This window comes from Microchirus variegatus (genome assembly GCF_963457635.1).
Source record: "Microchirus variegatus genome assembly, chromosome: 15".
In the NCBI taxonomy this organism is placed as follows: Eukaryota; Metazoa; Chordata; class Actinopteri; order Pleuronectiformes; family Soleidae; genus Microchirus; species Microchirus variegatus.
The window spans coordinates 4,517,137-4,542,023 of NC_139816.1; the positions used below are offsets into that span (position 1 = coordinate 4,517,137).

General features: G+C 39.1%; 1 protein-coding gene across 1 annotated transcript in view; it reads right to left on the reverse strand.

Moving 5' to 3' along the window:
• LOC310937361 (cadherin-12-like) overlaps positions 1–24,887 on the reverse strand; it is a gene marked incomplete at both ends in the record, with an annotated part of 89,621 nt that overhangs the window by 54,185 nt on the left and 10,549 nt on the right. The window contains 3 exons of the mRNA XM_083901604.1: positions 877–1,044; positions 5,616–5,735; positions 14,984–15,278. Coding sequence (XP_083757730.1) covers positions 877–1,044; positions 5,616–5,735; positions 14,984–15,278 — 583 coding nt within the window. The remainder of the gene's footprint in view (positions 1–876; positions 1,045–5,615; positions 5,736–14,983; positions 15,279–24,887) is intronic.

Sequence of the window (24,887 nt, forward strand, 5' to 3'; positions counted from 1 at the left end):
ACCACTTCTTGTCTCCGTTGTCCACCTGTGCTCTGCTGCTGTATACACACAAACGCTCCCTCCTGAATGAAGGACATTACATTTTTTCTATTCACGAAAAAACCAAACAGAGACATAATGATAACCTCGAATCCGCAGATGTTCCACATCACAGCTTAATTTTTTAAAAAAGGTATTTCAATTAATTCATCGTCCAACTCTTTGTTTTGTATTTCAAGGCTGGAAACAGAACCTATGTACGTGCAAAAGTCTCGTTTCTCTGCACTGTATTGTTCAGCGAAAACCGCAAATCTCCTGTTTACTTGAAATATTCATGCTTATCAAATATCAAAGCTTCTACAGATCAATGAGGTCAGCGCCGCGATTTCAGCTCGGCTTTCTCGATGACCCTGTGGAGAGCGCAAAGGGATAATCTCTTATGCGGCGGCAGCTTCTGCGAAACGGTGCGTTAAAACGTGGCGTTTTAACACTTCGTTTTTAATGCTCGATCCCCTGTTGCCGCGCCATCGCGCTCAAACCTCATCCGAATATAGAGCGACGCCCCCGAGAGTGAAATAACACCAATTCTGCCCGGTTCATTTGCGTCTGCCGAAGTTGAGGCTGCGCTAAATAAACAGAGAGCGGCGCTCACGCGACCGCGACGACAACGATGACGACAATGCGTTATGACAAATAATGAAAAACAATTACAAAGAGGAGAAAAGAACGAATAACCTTCAGCCCCCGCTGTAATTGCACAGTCTTTATGCCGTTAGAAAAAGGTGTCAACGTGCGGAAAGGTCATCAGCGTTGCTGCTGTTATCCACACAACCAAACGTGACGGTTGTCAAACAGCTAATATACATTAAATGGCTATTATCTCAAAAGGGCACTCACTTTTAGAGAACCTGGGTGGGTTGTCGTTGACGTCGCTGAGGGTGATGTTGACGGTGGTGGTCCCCGCCAGCCCCCCCAGCTGGCCGCCCATGTCCTTGGCCTGGATTAAGACTTGGTACTGCTCCTTCACCTCTCGGTCCATGTTGGGCAAGGCCGTCTTTATGACTCCTGCCGCCGAGGAAAGATGGATGAGAAATAACAGACAATAAAAAAGAGGCTGAAATAACAGGAAGAGGAAGAGATAGCGAGACGGAGACAAAGGCCCCCAATCCCATTTCTCATTTTTACCCCCCCGCCCGACACCTTCGCTTATAAAAGGTGGCGGTTAAAAATCCATCCTGACAAAATGGGATATCCCTTCAAGAATGTAATACTTCACCGCCATGTGCTACACAACATAGATGGCATGATTTTTGGTGGAGATTTAATATCTCAGCACCCAAAAGTAATTGTCAGGTGTTGTTGTATCGCTACATGGACTAAAAATAACGTTTAGTTGGGGTTAGCATAGCTATACAACATGCTAACCGACATTAGCTTAGATTAGTTTACTTTGAGTCGATTCATCTGGGATAAAACTCATAGCCCTCCATTTGTGTGCTCTGGAAATAATAGCTATATTATTTTTAGCACTTGGGAACAGTTTGTGGTATAGTACAAGAGACCGCAAACAATTTTAGCTTAGCCACACCGCATGCTAGCCAACGTTGGCTTTACGACGCTAACATGAGTTTCCTTTGAGTAAATCCTGAAAAACAATAAGTATAAAAGCTAATTAGGCCTTCAAATGAAGAGTTTTGCCAGTGGCGCACTTTTTTTGGTCTAACATGGTCTCGAAGATGCTAGCAACTGTTAGCTTTGTGACGGATAAGTTCCCTTGAGTAGGTAAATCTCATAGCTCTGCGTTTGAAGTGCACTATATGTCAAATCGGAAATACAAACAATACAACAAAGGAAATAGCGTCAGAATACGAAGTCTACCCTTTAAACTGCTGCTCTCGTAGACTTGAGCTTGAGCGAGAGTTTGACGTTCAGTCGGTCGTGAACGCCAAGTGTTTTCAAAATCAGCATCGACTGTGAAAGTTGTGTAGTGTGTCCACCGGCTTATAAGGGGTAAAAATGACAAATGGCCACTTACTGTATGGCAAAAAAAAAAAAAAAGGTCCAAAGCAGGAAAAGCAGTGGAACATAAAATCCTCCTGAAATATGTTTGATGCCAAACGCCCGATTAACTCCAACATGCACGATATATTCCCACCTAAATAGTTGCAGAGCTCCTCCGAGCTGCACATGTGCGCCGAGCGAGGCTGAAATAGAGGTCATTTCACAAACTGGAGACACTTGACATTCACTGTGGAACTCCGGTGAAGCCATATAATGATTCACTTGAGGATCAGAGACCCTGAGATCAGAGAGCGTTTGTACTGCAAATTAATAGCTGGGTCAGTGGGAGGTTGGCAGGCTAAAAGGGAGGCAGGCAGCATACTGTATAGGTGGGTCTGCACTTCCCTTACCCTCTTCTCTCATTCTGTTCAAAACCAGTGGGGATGCGGAGGATGTCCCATACAGACTCCCAACCAAGGGGTAGGAAACTAGCTCCAGGCAAAAAGGGCTTTTGAAAAATAATATCTGAAATTGCCCTTGAAAATTGCACGAAGGCGTCTTTTAATGTAATCTTACAACAAGCGTTGTAGCATTTCAAACTGGATGAGTGTTTGTTAGAGTTTAAACAAGATGGGACACTCACAATATGCCGCATTAATGTGATGTTTTAATGTTATTCGTTTCAATACAACTTAGCAGCTAAAGGTGATCTCTACCGCGGGGGGTGCTGTGCAGTTGACGTTAAAGTTATGGAGGACCAAACCTGCCATAATAATAAATAAATACAGGAATAAATAAATAAATGCATGAATAAATAAATAAAAACATACAGGAATAAATAAATACATGTGTAAATAAAAGAATAAATGACTAAAAATATAAATAAAAAAATATAAATAAATGCTTTACATTTATTCATACATTTCTGTTCACCTCCATTTATTTATTTCTACATTTCTGTTCACCTACATGTATTTATTACTGTATTTATTTATTTATTTATCCATATATTTATTTATTTATTTAGTCCTGTATTTATTTATTTATTCATGCATTTATTTATTTATTGCTGTATTTATTTATTATAGCAGGTTTCGTCCTCCATATAGAGTTGTCCTAAACATGTATAAATAAAAGAATAAATGACTAAAAGTATAGATAAAAATATATAAATAAATAAATGCTTTACATGTATTCATACATTTCTGTTCACCTCCATTTATGTATTCATACATTTCTGTTCACCTACATTTATTTATTTATTCCTGTATTTATTTATTTATTCATGCATATATTTATTTATTTATTCCTGTATTTATTTATGTATTATGGCAGGTTTCGTCCTCCATATAAAGTTGTCCTAAAAATGTGTTAAAATGTCAAAGACGGGGATAAAATCTGATTAAATTGACCCTCAAACGTCCTTGTTTGTGTATGTGTGTGTGTGTGTGTGTGTGTGTGTATGCAAAAAAATGAAAGACTGTGTTTATTTTTGAAATGCCTGTCATATTTTTGGGAAGAAGGACGGGTGTCTGTCTCTGACAGGGATAATCACCCTGACACGAGTGTTGATTTATGCAGTTGTCGCCCTCCCCCGTCGCTAACCCCCCTCCCGGCGGTTGTTGACGTGTGTTTTGGAAGTAGATGCAGACCCAGCAGGGCAAACATTTACTTTAACAGTTTGATTTTTTTTCTCTCTCTCTCTCTCTCTCCTCTCCCCGAGCATTTTTTTTTTTTTTTACATTTTTTGAAATGCAGTCACAGGATGTGAGCTCTGTTCGTGGCATAATCAGCAGCAGATTCCACAGGATCTGCCTGTGTGTGTGATGTGCACAAACCTATTTTCATAGGCTTTGAACTGTCCCAGATAGTGAGCCAACAACCGGCAAAACTCTGTGGCGCTGTGTGTGTGTGTGTGTGTGTGTGTGTGTGTGTGTGTGCGTGTGTGCGTGCGTGCGTGCGTGCGTGCGTGCGTGCGTGCGTGCACGCGTGCATGTGTGTGTGAAGGTATTTCAGATTTGGAGCACACTTGCCACACTCGTCAACCTTCTTTTTTTTTTTTTTTTTTTTGCCTTTACTGCCATGTTTCTCCACTGACACCATCCAGGAAAATAATGTATTATTTATGTTGTTGGAAATGTAGGAACTGACACTGGTAGTGTCTAAACCAAGGTTTAGGTTAGTGTTGTGGTTTGTAATCTTAGTGGATAATTAGTCGCCTTATCTCCAGCTCCAGCGTTCATTTCATTTCACTATACCAGTGTGTGAAGTATTATTATCTTATTTAGAATAAGGGTGAATTCCAACTCCTTGCTTAACCCTCAATCTCAAAAATGCGCTCCCTCTAGTCAGAAAAGTTAAGTTGAGGGTCAAGTTTAAGGGCTGTATCGCCCTCAATATTGAGATTTTCCCGAGACCACCCTTGGGAGCAAGGGTTACCCAGAATGCATTGCGTGTTTTCACATAAGAAAGATGGCTTCGAAAGCAGCGAAACGAGTACGATACAAATGAAGTATTTTCTTTGTTAATAGAGATATAAAAATGATGAAAACCATTGTATTATCTTAGTTTAGGCCCATATTATGGATTACTGACGTCATTGTTGCGTAACATTTATTTATATTTTACGGTCTTTTGTCAATAGCCGGCCGGTGCGGACGAGCGATGGTTTGCTATGGTTTACTTTTCAATAAGTCGTGGTGTGTGGTAACTGTCAGCTGAATATTTGTACGAGTATCATCTTATAACTAACTGACAATCTAATAACTTGACTGACAAACGGATCGTAATAAATAATCCTGACGTAAATGTGTTCTTCTTCTTCTTCTTCTTTTTTGGAGTTGACAGACTGGACGCAGCTTTCGCGTTATTCTGCCCCCTACAGTCTGAAGACGTATCTGCATTTAAGGGTTTGTCCCATTTCTAAGTGACAAAATAAACCTCGACACTTGGTTTTGAGGGACAGTTAAGATTAAGTGTTGAGCTTGAGGGTTAAGATAGGAATTGGAATTGACCCTAAATCTGCTTCCTGACTTTGCTCGGCCTAAATTCACACCCCTGTATTTTAACGTCGGTGATAATGGTGTTGCTTTCAAGAGCTCAATATTTACTCAGGTGTTTGATAATCAGTGGACTGCACGGGGCTATGAAAATAGGATTAGTTTGATCTTAAAGCAGTTAAACACTTATACAAACACACTTATCGGGCAGTATATTCAATGTCTACTGCAAATAAACCCTGCAAAATTAAGTTACGCACCGAATAAAACGCGTTGACCACTGATCCTGTTCAGTTTTTAAGCCTCTGTATCAATAAAATGATCACTTATATTCACTTTAGCCTGGATAAAGATGTAGGACATGACTATCATACCTGTCCAATAAATAACGCGCTGTCGTGTCCCGTGTCCTTTCGTGTCCCAAGGGTCAATTCATGGCTCTGGTTTATTGTCCTGATGCACGGTGCAGTTAGACTCTATTATATTACACTCGATCACTCATATCTTCCAGACTAAAAGCCGAGATAAGCTCATTTCACTGCAGGCTTTTTCCTTTCCTGAGACGTGGCAGGTGCTCATAAAAAAAAAAAAAAACAGAATATATCCTGACAAGATAAAGAAGGATGAGAGCTTTACCTGTTTTGGGGTCAACGGAGAAGTAGGGCTGGCCGTGCAGGATGCTGTAGACCACGCGGGCGCTGTTTCCGTAGGTGGGGTCGTCGGCGTCCGTGGCCGTCACCTGCGTCACGTACGTCCCTGCGGGGCCCAGAGCGAGAAAAAGACTCATTGGCTTTGACGTAATTTGTTTCCCCTCGCGCGCGCGAGTGAAATCCAAACTGTTTGAAGTTCATCTGTTTCCCGAATGATCTCGATCTGACACTAATGAAGTGAGAAAGCTGCAGGTAACAGTGAGCAAGTCGCTGATGGAGTGTGATGGTGATGAGGAGGAGGAGAAGGAGGAGAGTTGTTGCAATTTCCCCTCTTCTCCACATTTATAGCATTTACTAAATAGCAATTATCTGAATAAATAAACAAATTAAGTCAGGGTAAAACGCTGTTCCGCGAGCACTTATTAAACAATGCCAGCATTAAGGAAACAAAGGTCTGTTGGGAAGTGCGGTATTAACGTGGCACTCCTCCAAACTCCTGCATTAACAGGGACAGAGTAATTACTTTGCCGAAGGTTTTGGCTCATCTCCCTTAACTAGCTGGTATCGGAGATGCCGTTCCGTTAAAGCGCTCCTTATTTACCTTGGCAGCAGCACTTACTGTGTGCGTCCGCTTATAGAATCACACTCAATCACAAGAATCCTGTTTGAGGAACCCACTTTCAGCCGTCTGTGTGTTTCTGCAAAACCACAGATTTGTGTGCGCTACGGTCGCTAAAGCTGAGGTAGCTTATTTTATCTGAGGTCAAAGGTCAACCAGAACACTAGAAATTAGAAAACAGGGTAGTCAATAGTCGATATGATGACAATTTTCATGTTTCCCTCATACAATAAGGTAGATTAGATAAGATAAGATGAGACAGGATAAGATGAGGTATAAGGTAAAATATGATGTAACATCATAATGATCTTGATGGTGAAACATAAGGACCTCATGCAGTTCATCTGCATTGTAGGGTCAAAACTATGGAAAACTCGGTATGCAATGGTCATAAAACAAACAACAATAGACAGTAATACAGTACACAAACACGTTTTATCAGAACTCAGGAGGAGAAAAACCCTCTGTGTGTGTATTTTGCACTGTTTTGCACTTTTTTTATATTGTTGTTTGCACTTTATACACTGTTTTGTTATTGTTTACTGTTTTTGTATGTTTTTTTTGCATCTCCGCTCGTTTGCAGTCGTGTGACGTAGAGATGTAATGTGTCATGTGGTTCTTGTTGTTTGAACTTAATAAAAGTGTTTAAAAGCAAAAGTAAGATGATGTAAGATAAGAGGATGAAGTAAGATAAGATAAAGTGGGGTAAGATGAGGTAAGATAAGGTAACATAGTCCTTTATTATCCCCACAGTGGGGACATTTGCATTGTCCCAGCAACAAAGAACCTGCATTTCCACATAATGTAAAAGTACAATAAAGATATTAACAATACGACTATAGATACAATAGAAAGTATATTATAGACATTAAGTTAGCAGAATATATTCACTTTTATAATAATATTAATAAGTCCTTTTGTGTCTCTACAGTCTGCTTTTGTGTGTCCTTTTATAATTCAGATAAAATTGTGTGTCAATGCATTATTAAAATACATAAAAACACTTACCAGAAGGAATCTATTGCTCTCCATCTTAAATGTTGTTTCTGATAAACAGCGCAGTATGTTCTCATCAGAATGACATTACGGTGCTTGTTAAATGTTAATTTATTTATGATTACTGATTCTGCTGCTGTGCATTATCTAGCCGAGGTAAGGTAGGATGGAGATGTGGGAGGGAGAGGACATTCTAAAGGAAGTGTTGTTGTTGTTATGTTGCTCAAAATAACAATAAACAAGTTTAAACAGGTTATACTGTATATGTATTACATGCCGCCTGAGAAAACTGTCACTTGAGGAAAAACTGATATGACACAGAAAAACAATTGGCTATGAAATATAAAACTTTTTTTTTTTACCCCTCTGTGCAAAATGTCGAAAATGTGATGCTACCCGTGGTTTGCAGAAAAGAAGAAGCCCTTCTTTTCATATCAAACAGAAAACGCCTGATTCTAAGAGACAAACTCGGTCCTGCCTGGTGTTTTCATCGGGCAGATCCTTCACACGGGATGACAGTGATGCCTTTACAGTCAGACAGCTCTGTGTACGTACACTATACGCTTTATAAAAGAAACAAAGAAACCTGTCATCAACGTGGTCAAGCTTTCTATTTCTGTAACAAGACTTTTTTAAGAAGCAAATATTTAATCATTCAAAGATATTGTATTTTATTGTTTGGAAATACACTTTCTCTTTGCGCTCCCTTATTTGCTCTTTGCAATTTGTTCTTTGTGCTCCCTCACTTGTTCTTTGCAATTTGTTCTTTGTGCTCCCTCACTTGTTCTTTGCACTCCCTGATTTGCTCTTTGCACTCCCTGATTTGCTCTTTGTACTCCCTCACTTGTTCTTTGCACTCCCTGATTTGCTCTTTGTACTCCCTCACTTGTTCTTTGCACTCCCTGATTTGCTCTTTGCACTCCCTGATTTGTTATTTGCACTCCCTCACTTGCTCTTTGCACTCCCTCACTTGTTCTTTGTACTCCCTCACTTGCTCTTTGCGCTCCCTCACTTGTTCTTTGCACTCCCTCATTTGCTCTTTGTGCTCCCTTATTTGCTCTTTGCACTCCCTAATTTGTTATTTGGACGCCTTTATTTGCTCTTTGCACTCCCTCATTTGCTCTTTGCACTCCCTGATTTGATCTGTGTGCTCCCTTATTTGCTCTTTGGGTTTCTTCACTTGCTCTTTGCACTCCCTTACATGTTCTTTGCACTCCCTGATTTGCTCTTTGCACTCCCTCACTTGTGCTTTGTGCTCCCTCACTAGCTCTTTTCACTCCCTCACTTGTTCTTTGCGATTTGTTCTTTGCACTCCCTCACTTGTTTTTTGCGCTCCCTCACTTGCTCTTTGTACTCCCTGATTTGCTCTTTATACTCCCCTATTTGCTCTTTGCACTCCCTAACTTTTTCTTTGCGCTCCCTCACTTGCTCTGTGCGCTCTCTGAATTGCTCTTTGCACTCCCTAACTTGTTCTTCGGACTCCCTGATTTGCTCTTTGCGCTCCCTGATTTGCTCTTTGCACTCCCTCACTTGTTCTTTGCACTCCCTGATTTGCTCTCTGCACTCCCTTGCATGTTCTTTGCACTCCCTGATTTGCTCTTTGAACTCCCTCACTTGTGCTTTGTGCTCCCTCACTAGCTCTTTTCACTCCCTCACTTGTTTTTTGCGATTTGTTCTTTGCACTGCCTCACTTGTTTTTTGTGTTGTTTGAAAATCTAACACAAATCTAATTCCATAGTCTTTACCTATAAGGAGCTTTGAATACATTAAATAGGCGATGCAGTCTGAGCACAGATGTAACAGTGGCGTTAAAACAATAGATGAGAGGCAGATATTAGTGTCCACACAGTCCTCATTAGACGGTGTCTTCGTCGTGGACGATACATTAGATGAGATTCTGAGTTCACAAAGGGACAGAAAAAAGAAATCCACATACTGTAAGTGCTTAGGAGATGCAGCGAAGGCGGCCGACGCCTATACACTCAGCGCCAGACAGATGGGGAGGGGAAAAAAAGGTATAGCAGTCTTTTACTTTGGTGGTGTGAAGACGGTAAACAAGTGGAATAAAAAATCTATTTGCATAATTATGGAAATTCAGGTGTGTGAGTAAGGACTAGGTGGAGGGAATGTGGATTCAAAGGTCACTGCTGGTAAACAGACAAGATGAATGCAGGCATGGTCGCCCTGCTTAATATAGATTTTCTATTTAAATTCAGAAAAAAAAAAAGGAACTATGCAATTCCGCAATATATTTAGAGGAAAAAAAGCAATTAACACAACAGTATATATATTTACTGACTGTATAATGCACACATTATGAGGGCAGACATAGAGTGGGTGGAATAAGAAACTTGTTTTCATGAACAATTTGTATTATTATGTGGGAATAATAGAAGAAGTTTCATGCTAAGGCAACGTGGCAGACTTCCATTTATGTTGTTTAAGTGGAAAATATAATATTCTGAGAAACTTTCTGATGGTAAATACACGCGTGGTAACCTTTGTAATAAGGAATTAGCCTTTAATTCCAGTCAATAATATGTTCTTTATCATTATATCAAAATAAAACTGTACCAGGACGTCTTTTGAGGTGGAAACCTGCTACCAAAATAACCTTCATTTCGGAAACGATATCAAATAAAATTTCCGTTTTGGCCAATACTCGCTCCCAACGCCCTAGAATACTGCCACCTACTGGACGTCTGTCTACACACATTTAGACTGTTCTCAGTTTTATTTGATTTTTATTTAACTTTTGAGCTGAAAAACGTGGTAAAAACAAATTTTTTTAATCAAAATTGCCCAAATTAGACCTCCAATACATATAATGTAATACATCATCACACTTGGACGACTGCAACACGGAGTAAATAAAACTGTGCATACAGACTCCACTCTTTTAACCAGCATTAACACCAGGTTTCTGTCTCTTTATGAACTGGCTTCCAGTCCATTTTAGAGTGGGTTTCGAGGTTCTTTTAACGACTTATAAAGCACTTAATGGTCTGGCTTCTCTGTATATTAGCAATGTTTTATCCTCATCCTCTGACAGAGGCGTTTTAACTGTTACAGATGCTGAGCTGAAACCTAAAGAAGAGACTCTGGAACTCCCTGATAGTGAAAATACTGCAGTGGCATTTACAAATTTTACCTAAAGTTTGTTTTTACTTGTTTTAGTTATAGGTCGTGTATGAATCCTTCCTTTCTAATTTCTCTGTGACTGTGTAAGGTAAGATAAAGTAAAGTATAATATAGACAAATATTAAAGCTGCATTGTGTATTAAATCTAAATCAACTGGCCATAAAATCCTCCTAATATGTCACAGAGACTCAGGAATAATGTTCATATAACAAACTGAACTCACCAACAACAACAGTACAGCCAAAATATTTGCATTAAAAGAAATATTTTGCAGACTGCAAATCATGTTTATGTTTTGAAATCATGTTTTGGCGTCATGTGGCGCCACCTACCGCCGTCTACCAATCATTGCAGTCAGCAGAGTCTCAGCTGCCGAGCAACCACGGGTTGCCAGTTACATCAGAAAACGAAACCTAAAAGACCTCGGTGTTTTTTAATTTGAATGTAGTAACCGTTTTTGGCCACATTCTTACCTATGGCGCCTTAAAGTAGATTTTAAACAAACCACAGTGTGGCGGGGAAAAGAGAGGACGTCTGACGTTGACAAATTTAAAGTCTGCAGACACGAGCAGCGAAATCAACAAATTCATCAAGCCAAAGTCGACTGATGGTAATTACACGGCCGTTTCAGGGAAAGTCTCTCAAAGACTTGGTTTTTATTTGTCACTTCTCGAAAATGAGTCAGGGATAAGCTCACTGCTAACAACTCTGAGGGAGCGAGTCGCTGGAATATTGCCATTAGCGAGTGTATAATGTTTGGCTATAGATTAGTCTTCATTACCAACCATTAATGCTTATTTATGTGCGGCGACTCTCGCTACATCAGTGTTTGCTTTGCCCTGGCACCATAAAAAAATAAAAAAATAAAAAAAATGCACAGAGACATTCTCGCCAAAGACAACAGCAGTTAATGGACCCATTGATTACACAAGTCTCGATGGTATAAATACAGATAAAGACTTTGGGTTTGACGCAGTGTTCGAGCCGTGCTCGCAATCTCCCGCAGTGTTTTATATATTTTAGCACAGGAAGGAGGAAAAAAAGATGAAGTTATACTGCTCACCCGCCGAACTGTTAGAGCACGTTTGGAAAAAAAAATCACAATTAAATTCACTCCCAAAAAAAAAAAATACTCCAAGTGAAGTTTCACGCTTCATAATTTGGCAGCAATTATCGGCTGGATTTTTGCGGTATCAAAACTGTGATTGCGTGGCACTGAGGGTGACTTTAAAAACCCACAGCTTTTTGTGTTTATTATCGGGAATGTTCTTTTTTTATAATTATTATCGTCTTGTGTCACTCCACATGTATGTTTTAGTTTGTTTGTAGCACCTATAATTAAAATCCTCATGCCACTTGCAGGCACAAATGAAATGATAAAACGGTGCATAATCAAAGTTTGCCTGCTCTTATTGTGCCATATTTCTGGATTGAATTGTACGATGTTTCTACAGATCAGGATTCATCCAGATTAGGGCTATTAATAATCAATTACTAAATTAATCGTCAACTATTTAATCGATTAATTGGGTATTGAGTATTGATGAACATGTTTCATTCGACTTTTCAGCTTCTTAAATGTAAATATTCTGTGCTTTCTTTGCTCCGTAAAACATAGAAATACATAAAACTGAAAAAATTGTTGGATTATTTTGAGCAGCAAACACAAAAAATAATTAATTAAAATTAAAAAAAAAAAATTTTTATACACTTTCTTAAAGATATTTCAATAGTTTTTCTACTATATTCTGTTTTTAATAAACAATTTAAACACCATGTCCATTCTGGGCTACTGTACTGACATGTTGCTTACATGACTCACAGAGGATAAATTATGCTAATTGCTAATAACTCTATATTAACAAACTTAATGTAACACAAACTTTTAGAGAATATGACTTTAAAGGTGCTTAAGGTAAAGATGTGCTTAAGCATGCTTGTATTATATAGTAAGTGTATAATTGTTGGGGGTTTTGTAGTCTTACTCTGTTTGTACTTTACGGAGGCGGCCATTTTGTGCCGCTAGCTTTCTACGGCAGCCCAGATGGACAAACCAGCCTGTGTGTGTTTGCATTTTGTGTTTGCAAACATTGCAATCTAAGAACAATTAACCAAGAAAGACGAGGCAGAAATGTCAGAGAAGATAGTTAGTGAGTAGTGACAGAATGTTGACATCCTTTATGGCACGAGAAGGCCACCGTAGCTCCTTGATGCACTTGGGAAAGGAAGGTTTTGTAGAATCCACTAGATGTCACTAATTCTTAGTCACTAGACCTATGAAGTGTCAAAGATAACAAGAGTGAATTATAAGTGAATTATCTTTGTAGTTTGCCTGGCATTAAAGGTGCCATGTGTAAGAATGTGGCCAAAAACGGTTACTACATTCAAATTAAAAAACACAGAGGTCTTTTAGGTTTAATTTTCTGACATAACTGGCAACTCGTGGTTGTTCGGCAGCTGAGACTCTACTGACTGCAATGATTGGTAGACGGCGGTAGGTGGCGCCACATGCAAAAACATGATTTCACAACATAAACATGATTTGCAGTCTGCAAAATATTTTTTTTAATGCAAATATTTTGTCTGTACTGTTGTTGTTGGTGAGTTCAGTTTGTTATATGAACATTATTCCTGAGTCTCTGTGACATATTAGGAGGATTTTACGGCCAGTTGCTTTAGATTTATTACATAATGCACCTTTAAATGAAATAATAATAAAGTAAAAGATAAAAGTTTGGATTTAAAATCACAGGATGATGATGATGATGATGATGAGGATGATGATGACGAGTGATTGTCCGAGCCGGAATGATTCATTTATCCTCCCGTCACCTCAGTGATCAAGCGAGGGCAGTGCGTGGAGCTAATCTGCTGCTCCCTGCTCCTGTGGCCGCTCTCGATGTGTTTTTCATTAACTTAAAAGCTCCTCTGATTCCACAGTCAACAGTTTCAGAGCCCCGTGCGTGATTTGGAGGGGTTTTTCGCCGGGAGCTGGAGGCTGCGGCGTTGTTCCCCGCTCTACTCTCCACTCGTATGCTCTCCCGAGACTGCTGATTGTGGAGATTTCGACGAGGGCTTCATTGCCATTCAGATTGAGAGGAACCATTCTCTCAGCGAATTAGCTTGATCAGTTCTCCCTGGAGGGCTGGGAGCTGGGAGCTGGGCGGAGGGGGGGGTTGGTGTTTAAAGAGAGAGCTGTGAAATGTACTCGGGGCACACCAAGAATAACTCATTCTCTGAAATGTCGAATTCGGTTGGGAGCAGCAAGCTATGGCCCCTCTGGTTGTTCCAGTGCTCTGAAACTCGGTTAAAGAGGAGAAAACAAAGCTTTTCACAGCAATAAAATCCAATTTATCCAAGGAATAGGTCAGGGTTTTTTTTTTTTTTTCTTTCCTCGAAGTGCGGTTGTTTGAGGCCAGCAGTGAAAAACGGAAAGATGTAGCATTTATTCTTAAAATATCTAAAAACGACTACACTGAAGTTATATATTGCGTATACTTTTATCCTAGAACTCTTAAAATCTATAGAAACTGTTTCATTTATGGTTAGCTGACATGAATGACACCAAAATCCATAGAGGATATCAGTGTTTTTAGCTTGAGTTCACGGTCTATTGCTGCCTCCTCTGGTAACTTAATGTCATTGAGCAGGGCCGGCCAAAGGCATAAGCGAACTAAGATGCTGCTTAGGGCCCCGTGACCACTGGAGGGCCCCCAAGAGCAACTAAGCTAAAAAATTTAACATTTAAAGTTTGGATTGCTGTAGTTTATTTTGAGTTGTTCTCCCCAGATGTGATTATTTAACTTTATATTTTATTTATAAACCATTTTTATTACCTTGTTCCAGGTGCCTCTGTTATTTACATTATTATTTAAGTCTTTGTTTGTTTATTTTATTTAATGCTGTGTTTTTTACATATAAAAGTCAAATCTATATATATATATATATATATATATAAACCCTTTGGTTTTATGTATTGATTCTGTGTCACCAGTAGGGGGAGTTGCTGATTTTGCCAAATATTAATTGAAAGATTTTACGGTAAATTTGCAAATCTTGTGTCAAAAAAGTTCTCACATTTAGTTTTACAAGTGTATTTGTGACAGAGTAGAATAAGTAGAATACCTTTAGTATAGTAAGTGTGTGAATGATCAATAATCATTATTATTATTGGCAGTAACAGGGGGCCCCAAAATCTAATTTTGCTTAGGGCCCCATGGAGGCTTGGGCCGGCCCTGTCATACATTTGAATGATGGATTTCAAACCCCAAAGTCACAAAATAACATATTTGGATTAAGTGATGAAGGCAGCAGTGGGTTAAAAAACTCCTGTGTGCTGCGATGTTATGATGTGGAGTTTGGTGTGGGGAGAGTGAGTGGTCTACAAACATCAGTTCTCCATTGCAAAAGTTTATCTTAAGATATTGGCTGAAAAAAAAATCAGTTTTTCCCTGGTGTCCCTGCTGTTAGAGCGTGTTTTCACTGAGAACAGGCTTCCATATGTCACAGCTCAGTCAGCTCTGACCACAGCTCTGACACTTCCACTATCCGTTTAATGAAGAGCACACTTTTTCAGACACTGCATATGGTCACTTGCCTACTGGTGACATCTCGGGGACGGTGGCCATGTACGGTCCCTCCAGGAACTTTGGCTCGTTGTCGTTGATGTCTTGAACCTTGATGACAAACTCGGACTCGGGCTCCAGCGGACGATTGGTGATGATGTCAACGGCCTGGGCGCGCAGGGTGTAGTAAGGCTTCTCCTCCCTGTCAAGACTCCTTAAGGCATGGATGTCCCCCGTCGTTTGGTCAATTGTGAAGATGGAGCCGGCCCCGTCCCCGGAGAGAGTGTACTTCACCACGCTGTCCCCACTATCAAGGTCAGTGTGCAGCTGCGAGACAAAAGAGAGAAGGGGGGAGAGAGAGAAAGGAAAAAAAAAAAAAAAAAGGACAGGTTGAGTGCAAACATTGGCACAGATAATGATTCGTTGAAAGCACTGGGGAAGCGCTGTCAAGAAACACTATTTCACACAAGACACTCAAGGAAACTGACTGCGCATCAAAGAGCAAACTCATGTTTCCTGCAGAAATCTGCAAAAACCACTAAATCGCGAGAAAAAAGAAAGAAAAAAAAAAACGTAGAAATGATCGCACTCTCAGAACGTCGTCTCGCAGATTAATGAGGCTAAATCTCCAATAAATAATGTATTCTCCCTGAAGTGCAATTATGTCTCGGTGACAACTCCTCAACATTGTGGACTCATTTCTACTCGAGCATGACTCAAGGATCTTCTCTTTTAAGGGAGACGGCAGTTTTCTTTATCCTTTTTTCTCTCTCTCTCTCTGGAGTGCGGTGGCAAAGATCAGGAAACTGGAGGTAAATATTCGTTTTCCACAAGAACAGTTTTTCTAAAGCCTTCGCCTGACAGCCAAGGACTGTGACCAGACGACTCCCCGGCACACTTGCAAAGTATCAGCGCTGCAGTCAGGGAACATCTTTGTTCATATATATACATTTCTATCCAGGGCCACAGCATCAGCAGCAGCATCAGCAGCAGCATCAGCAGAAGCATCAGCAGCAGCAGCAGCAGCAGCAGCTCTCATTGTTCAACACGAATGCATTGTGTGCAGTTGGCAAAAAGCCCACAGATACAGTTATGTTTACCTCGCTGCAGAGAGAGAGAGAGAGAGAGAGAGGGAGATCTGTTGTGCTTTTCAAAGCATTTAAAATATGTAAGGGCTCTAATGCAGCATGGTTATTATCATATACACTATGGGTATAGATGTGTGTGTGTGTGAGTGTTTGTGCTTTCTTGTCAATGACATGAGCTGCGTAGAGCACGCGCTTCTACACTTCTACACTGAACGTGTTGTTTCAATCACCATAAAAACAACTTAGAATGGGAATTTTCTTTGACTTGCCCGGTCCTGTAAGTGATTTATTTTAAAGTACCACAAGGGGGAGCCTGAAAAGCATGGAAAATCCTGATATTTTAATATTACGGGCACATATTTGAGTACCTGAGAATCAACGTATATCCAGGCTCCAGACGCGAGAACAACAACAACAATTTATTTCAGGCTTTTTAATTCAAACCATCTACTTCGGGACGTATCGTGTTCTCTAATGAGCCAATTAATGGAAGAGCAAATGGATCCTCACGCTAAGACGGATTAGTTTTTTCCTTATAGGGAGCATCTGAAGTCGTCAAATTTGCCCGAGGAAAGGTGAAGCAGGTGAGTGACTTTTCCCCAAAATACACCAAAGAAAGGAGCTTTGTTTTTGTTGCTTTCTTTTCTATCTCCTTTGGCACAGGATAAACTAGGAGAGGAGATAGTAATGACACCAAGAGCCAACAAGGGAACAAATCATCATGCACTGTAAGTGAAACCATCGCCTGTGAATAACTGTCCATAACATGTATGTCTTGAACCTTGCACGATGTGTTATTCTATCGTTTAAATGGGGAAAAAATGTCTTTACGGCCATCTTCTAGATCAGTCGAGAACTAGCAAAGTTCCTGAAAGTGATTTATTTTAAGGACCACAAGGGGGAGCCTACATCCATTGAAAATCATGACGTTTTAGAGCATTCTTAGAGCATCTAATTCAGGACTTATCGTGTTATTGCTAATGAGCCATTAAATAGAAGAACAAATGGATCCTCACGCTAAGACGGATTAGTTTTTCCTTTTAGGGAGCATCTGAAGTCGTCAAATTTGCCCGAGGAAAGGTGAAGCACTTTTCCCCAAAATACGCCAAAGAAAGGAGCTTTGTTTTTGTTGCTTTCTTTTCCATCTGCTTTGGCACGGAATAAACTACAGAAAACGTTTATGAAAGGAGAGGAGATGATGCCACCAAGAGCCAAAAAGGGAACAAATCATCATATCAGCCATCGCCTGTGAATAACTCTCCATACCATGTATGTCTTGAACCTTTCACGATGTGTTAATCTATCGTTTAAATGGGACAAAATGTCTTTACGGCCATCTTCTAGATCAGTCTAGAACTAGCAATGTTCTCGTGGTTTCCTTGACCATGTGAGGTTCTCCATTGAAGACGAGGAAAAGCAGTTTGGTAAGGATTTCCTGAAAGTGACTTATTTTAAAGTACCACAAGGGGGAGCCTACATCCATGGAAAATGATGCCGTTTTAGAGCATTCTTAGAGCATCTAATTCAGGACTTATCGTGTTATTGCTAATGAGCCATTAAATAGAAGAACAAATGGATCCTCACGCTAAGACGGATTAGTTTTTCCTTTTTGGGAGCATCTGAAGTCGTCAAATTTGCCCGAGGAAAGTTGGGCAGGTGAGTGACTTTTCCCCAAAATACGCCATAAGTTTCTTTCTTTTCCATCTCCTTTGGCACAGGGTAAACTACAGAAAACATTTATGAAAGGAGAGGAGATGATGCCACCAAGAGCCAACAAGGGAACAAATCATCATATCAGCCATCGCCTGTGAATAACTCTCCATACCATGTATGTCTTGAACCTTGCACGATGCGTTTATCTCAGCAGTATTTTTGGTTTTGCACTCGTTTAAACGGGACCAAATGTCTTTACGGCCATCTTGGTTTCCTTGACCATGTGAGGTTCTCCATTGAAGACAAGGAAAAGTACTTAGGAAAGGACTTAGGATGTGCCGTTTTTGGACTATTCGGATTCACCCGTGCTCGCTAAGCAATAATTTGCCCAGAGCTGTGTTTTACCACTAAACCTCCTCCTCCTCCTCCTCCTCCCCCTCCTCCTCCTCCTCCCAGCAGCCATGAAGACAGGAGGTACATTTGTGATGCAGCAATAAATTCTGTGTCGACTGCAAATTCGGGAAACAACCCCGAGATGAGCAGATGCAAACAGAGGCGCGTTCGGAGCGATTGGTGATTCAGGGCAAAATTGCCCAGTTTACTCGACGAGCGGCAGTGTGCTCACCCACGTACAGTACATTATTCATTACTATTCAAATGAAATAATTATTTTTTATTGTGCGTGACCCTTGTTGGGTCAGAAGATCGGCATACATGAATAATACGGACCATAATCTCCTCCTCCACAAAGGAGACAATCCAAAGCAATACATTACAAACTGAACTCTCCATTTACTATTTCAGGTAAAAAAAAAAGAGCTGGGTATATATATATATATGTGTGTGTGTTCAGGCAGATGTTGTTATTGTTATGTACTTTTTTCTAAGGTGACGCTAAAATATGTTGAATCAGACGACGCGTTAATTAGTCAAGCAGCCGAATCTCAGTAAACGGTGTGTCAAACAGTCTTGTTTTTAATCACTGTTCTCGAGAAAAACTGTGTTTTTAGGAGGCACCCAAGTCGCAGACAACTCTTATTATTACTACCCTTAGTGCTATTTTAAGTGTTCCTCGGTGACACTCAGGTTTAATGACTTGTTTAATAACAGTCGAGGAAGGTACCTGCTGCTTATTGATACGCATGTCTATATACTGGAGCATCTTTATAGCCTTATATGAGGAAACTGACATGAAAAAAGGGGGGAAATCATTTATTGCAGGCTATTTAATTAGCCTATGGTGGTGTTTACTGATGACCTATAGCCACCTAAACACAAATATATCGAACATGTGGGCGTTCGGCTATGATGGTGTTTTCAAAAAGAATGCAGAGCAAAAATAATGCAGTAAAACTTTACATTTGGATCGATAAAGGATCATCCGAGAGAGCTGAACCAGCATCTGCGATGAGACGAGAAATAAACTACACACAACGAATGCTTATACTGCACAATAAAAAAAACTTTTTATAATATGGGGAAAGGTAAACACAGGTGTTTCGCATTAATTATACGTCTCTGCGCCTAAATAGAGCACAGTCTATATTAATGTCTTTAGCAACACCTGTGTTTACCTGCTGTTTTACATCCAAACTGTGGGTGATGCTGAGTTTAAAAGCATAATAATAAGCTGTTCATCAGAGCGACTTTTACTTACTAAAATGTTCATTTTCTTCAGGAGTTCTAATTGATAATTGATCAAGGCTTCTCTCTCTGTATCTCTTTTTGTTTTTTAATGTGTCCTTAATTAAAATAATTTAGGAAAAACTGACTGTGGGTCAGTTCTGCTTACATTTATGACAAAGCTTTTACAGGTGTGGCTGTGCACTGTGAACTAATGGAGAGTTACAGGTGATAAAAATTAATTAATATTTGCACGTGTGAACATGTAAATGGCGAGTGGAAAAAGTCACGGCTGTGATTGTGTGGGAGTTAAAAGTGCGTTATGTGATAAATCTAAAGCAACTGGCCATAAAATCCTCCTAATATGTCACAAAGACTTGGGAATAATGTTCATATAACAAACTGAACTCACCAACAACAACAGTACAGACAAAATAATTGAATAAAACAATATATTTTGCAGACTGCAAATCATGTTTTGGCATGTGGCGCCACCTACCGCCGTCTACCAATCATTGCAGTCAGTAGAGTCGGGTTGCGTCAAAAAAGGAAACCTTTGTATTTTGAATTTGAATGTAGTAACCGTTTTTGGCCACATTCTTACATGTGGCACCTTAAAGGTCCACTTAACTTAAAATTAGTGAGATAATATTATATTTTTGTTCTATGGTGTCATATATTACTGTATATTATTATTATTTTGTATGTTACTGTACAGCATTCATGTATAATAATAATAAAAAAAACATAAACAAAACATGGCATTTTTGACTAAAAATGTGTGAATAACATCAGAGGGAAATCAAACAAATAACACAAATACAGTCAATAAACATATACGGGAAAATGTACATATTATCTCATAATATGGTATAATCTGGATGTATAATTCAAATCCATGTATTTGTGTGTATAAAAACACAATAAAATAACATTAACATTAAGTTCAGTGTCTTTGTTTTTCAAAATAAAACCAAATGTTATGTCCTCTCTATGTTAATGGCACGTGCCCAGTTGTGTTGCTGAATGAATGACCTGATTAGCGCACCTGCTCATTAATGACTCATCAGGACAAGAGCGAGAGAAACGATGTCCCTGCGTCGAATTGGAGGATAAAAACACCGCAAACTTGGATTGTTATTCACTCATATTGAAGCACATTAACTTTGCTTTAATTGTCGATAAGGTGGAAGTCCGTCGCGACGTCTTTTCTGCGCAGAAAACGCTCAATGACGCAGCTAACTACGCAGCTACTAGCTTCAGAGTTGCTAACTTGGAGCTAACTTAGCTGCTGTGACTTCGTTTTCGGGACACTTTGAAGACAAATAATTCGTGGTCTTCAGCGGGGACAGGGACACAAATGAAGAGGAGGAGGACTTCGTGGAGACATTTGGGACATTTGAGGACAGCTGTGGACCACTGGGAAAAGGTAGGACTCCATTTGTTTGTTTGTTTGTTTGTTTGTTGAAATGGCCGTTGGCTGTTTTGGATACGTGCATGTGTATCATAACACTGGACTTTTAAACAAACAAGGGCACTGAATGGTATTGGAATTGTACAAAATTGTTTTGCATTCACCTCAAAATGACACACGTATTTAAAAAGTTCAGTTTTTCTGAATTGGCAGGATAAAGTTCCTTAATTGATGAAATTTTATTGAAAAAAATCCTTATTTTCCCCTTAAAAGGCTGTTTTCTAAATGTGTATGTACCTATTTTTAATTAGGAAATAATTAATAAATCCCTACTATTATTTTCCACAATTAGCGTAATTAATGTATGATAAAATAAGTAATATGTACCGTTTTATTCTAAATTAATGAAATGCTAAACTTCCTTAAGTAGATAAATAGTTTTTTTTTTTTTTTTTTTTTTTTAAACATGTGAATACAATAAATATTACGGTAAGTTATATCAGGGAAGTGAATAAAACAATATTTTATATATCTGATTATGCATTACTTCTACGCTTATTAATTAGAAAATAATTAATAAATCCCATCTATTATTTTCTCCAATTAGTGTAATTAATGTATGATTAAATAATGTATATGTACTGTTTTATTCTAAATTAATGAAATACTTCATTTCCTTAACTAGATAAATCGATTTTTTTTACATGTGAATATTATAAAAACAGTGAATAAAACAGTATTTTATATATTTGATTATACTTTACTTCTTCGCTAATGCTTAAAAGCAAAACACTGGGTCAAAGTTTATTGATTCATGGGTTCCTCATAATTGTCCAATTTGAAACAAACTCTTCATAAATATTTGAGGTATTAATATAAGTGTCATTGTCCAGTCTTATGTGATTGTTTTGGATGTACTTATATACGTGTACACAGGCAGGTATTTGATTTTCTTTCCTGTTTGGTTTGTGCTGCTAATCTGTCTGTGTGCATGTGTTTGCACAGACGTATTGAAAATGTGAGTTTGGATGTGAACGAATGCCCATATTTGCACTCGAGTGTTTTGTTTTGTTTTGTTTCACGTTCCTTTTTTCCCGCAGTGTAATTTTTACGTTCCCGACAGTTTGTGGAATGTACCATAAAGCTAACGCGGTGATAACGTGGAGGATATTTTCTGTTGAAGAGCAGATGGTAGATTTGACACTTTGAAAGTGTTCCATACCTGAGGTTTCATACTCCACTTCCCCCAATGTGCCCTTTTTATTTTTATTTTTACAGGTACTGGTTTTATTCATGGCTCAGTTTCCGTGTGAACACGTGTGGTTCATAATTGTGTCGCACCTGCTATGTGAGTTTTGGTGGATTTCCGTCACGGATATTGGTTGATTTGGCAAATGAGGCTTTTTTTTTTTTTTTTAAGGCTGCAGTTGTTGATTTTCTTTTCTTAAACTTGGACTTGGATGCTGTGTTGGTTTTGCTCTTGGCCGGATTCATTGGCCACACAATTACAACAAGCATCCTACGGTGTCTTGTGTCTCTAAATCCGATTCTCCACCATGTCTGTTGTATTCTTCTTTTCTCGGACTCTTGGGTTTTGGCTATTGTTAACGACTCCTTGGTCCCTTCACTTGTGTATGTGTGCCGCAAAGTTGGCACTACTGTATATGTTATTTTTTTTAAATTGATATTGTGCTGGGAAATTGCTGTAAAATGAACCGGGCAGTGAGCCTCTGCAATCTATTTAACGTTCCCACATTAGGACAGTTGGGAAATGTGTATTTATGTAGAAGTGATCATCATCGTCGTTGTGCGATTGTGTTTCCGATGACACGGAAGAGGCTGCAGAGCAATAATAACAACTCCAACTAAACACTTTGTCAGCAGCCATTTTAGCTGGCTGTCTATTTGTCTCCAACACCAACCGAACAGAACAAAATATGCTCCAAGTGGAAAGGTCTGATTGCCCTTGGGCGCTGGTCTGAAACTTGGGTTTCCATGATAGCCGTCTTAAATAAAACAAGTGGCGTAGTCTGACATTATCAGCAAATCCCGCATGGGTTATCCGTCTTGTTTCTTATTGTTGTCGTAATCCTGTAATCTTCTGCAGTGTGTTATCTGCGACCTCATTATAGTGATTATCTCAAGATTGTCATGTAACAGACGTGCTCCATCAGTTTGGTCCTATTAGACGGATTTAAAAGCAATTCTGGTAAACGGCAGTGTTTTAGTTCGGGTTTTTTCCATGAAGAAGTTGTTGCTCTTTTAACCTTGTGAGGTCAGAATTTTCACTGACCATTGTTGGACAAAATATCCACCAAATTGTTGAGAACTTTTCTACCTACTTTTTATCGATATATTATTGTTTTTAAATTCAAGCTCAAACTCATACGTTACATGCTGTTTCTTTGAAGACACATTTAGAACCCCACGGCAAAACAACTTAACATCACTGTCTTATTTCTGATCATTTTGACATTGCAATATGATTCGTGATATGAGACTAATGTTTTACATAATCTCATATTTACAATGATTACTGTGTGATATTTGTGCTGCAGATCTGTTTTCGTCAGGCTGTAGAATATAATGTGTGCACATCAGGACAAAGTTTGAGTACAAAAGTATTGCGCCTCCTGCGATTTTTGATATAATTGTCATTGTTCACCTGATAAGCTTACAGCACCCCCTGCTGGACCACACGTTAAATTACCCCTGATAGTCTTGAGAGCAGCAGCCTACATAATGCAGACTCGGATGACATTTACTGAATAAATTATCACTTTGTATTCATTATGTATTGGCTGTTGCCTGAACGTAAAGCATCCAAACAAACAAACAAACAAACAAAAAAGCACATTTGTAGTTTGTTTACTTCATATACACGGAGGATGCACCTGAATGATGATGAAAACGACATGCAAATGCATTGGCACAATAAGCAGCAAATTGTGGCATTAATTGCACGCGGATGTTGGGACGATATTAATTAAAAATTCCATTACCCTCAACAATAAATGTATTAAAAAAAAAAAAAAGTTCATTAACAGGAAAGCGGACAAAGACTACTTTCAACTTCAAAACACCCGTTGAGCTAAATAGACAAGAGGCAGAATCACATTTACATTCTGCTTAACAGTATGTCAAAAGAAGATAAGTGATTTTACTAAAAGAGGAAGAGAAAAATGTCAATGTGTCTCTTGTAAGACTTCTCTCCAATTTATAACGCATGAATTAACAATAGAGTGTCTGCATGCTTGAAATTCAAATGACGGCATTAGCGTTCACCTTATGTAAATGAAAAACAAGCTCACATACGTCTGGATGGCACAAAGCATGTGCGCGGTGACTGTATGAGCGGCGGCTCACGGCGGCGGCGGCGTGATGATATGCACATATATTACGGCGGAAACGTCCTAACGCTCCATTTTTCATGATAAGCATAATTAACAAGATGCTCCCGCTCACGGTAGCGGTTGACATGGCGACTATAAAAAGAAGCAGAAGCAGGTAGGAGCGGGGAACTGAAATAAGATTCCCTTTTGCCATCTAAACTCATACCATCTGTTTGATAAATCATGTTTGCATGCAGAGTAGTTATTTTTATTTTTTTTAACAGTTAACTCATCTGTTAAAGTTGAGATAGTTTAAAAGTATTAATTTTAACTTGAATGTCAGTACATTTAAACAGATGCTCTTCAGAGTGGTCTTAATCTGGTAATTCTGAGATCTATTGACTTTGTATCACCCACATATGTTGTATGTTATGGTACATGTTTTAAGTTAGTAGACAATTTTCTGGTTGTGTGAAAACCAGTATGCTTATCGCGACCACATACAGTATATTAAAGTAAAATTGTATTTATGCACTTTTATCTCAATGAGCTTTAAAGCAGTGATGTACTTTTTTCTGTGAGAGAGATTGTGCATTTGGATAGTAGCACTTAAGAGATTAAAATACAGTACGTCTCAGTGAATAGTTTGTATACTGTGGCAGTTTAAATTGGTGCGTCTTCAATTTCTAATTTCTATTTCTCTGCAAATGCATTCCAGTAATGGTCCTCCTGAGGAAACTTAGGATAATTTTTCGGGGTGCAGGTACTTGGCAGCACTCTCAGGTTGTACTCTCAGTTTTTGAGCGGCACTGTTAGCACTTGACAC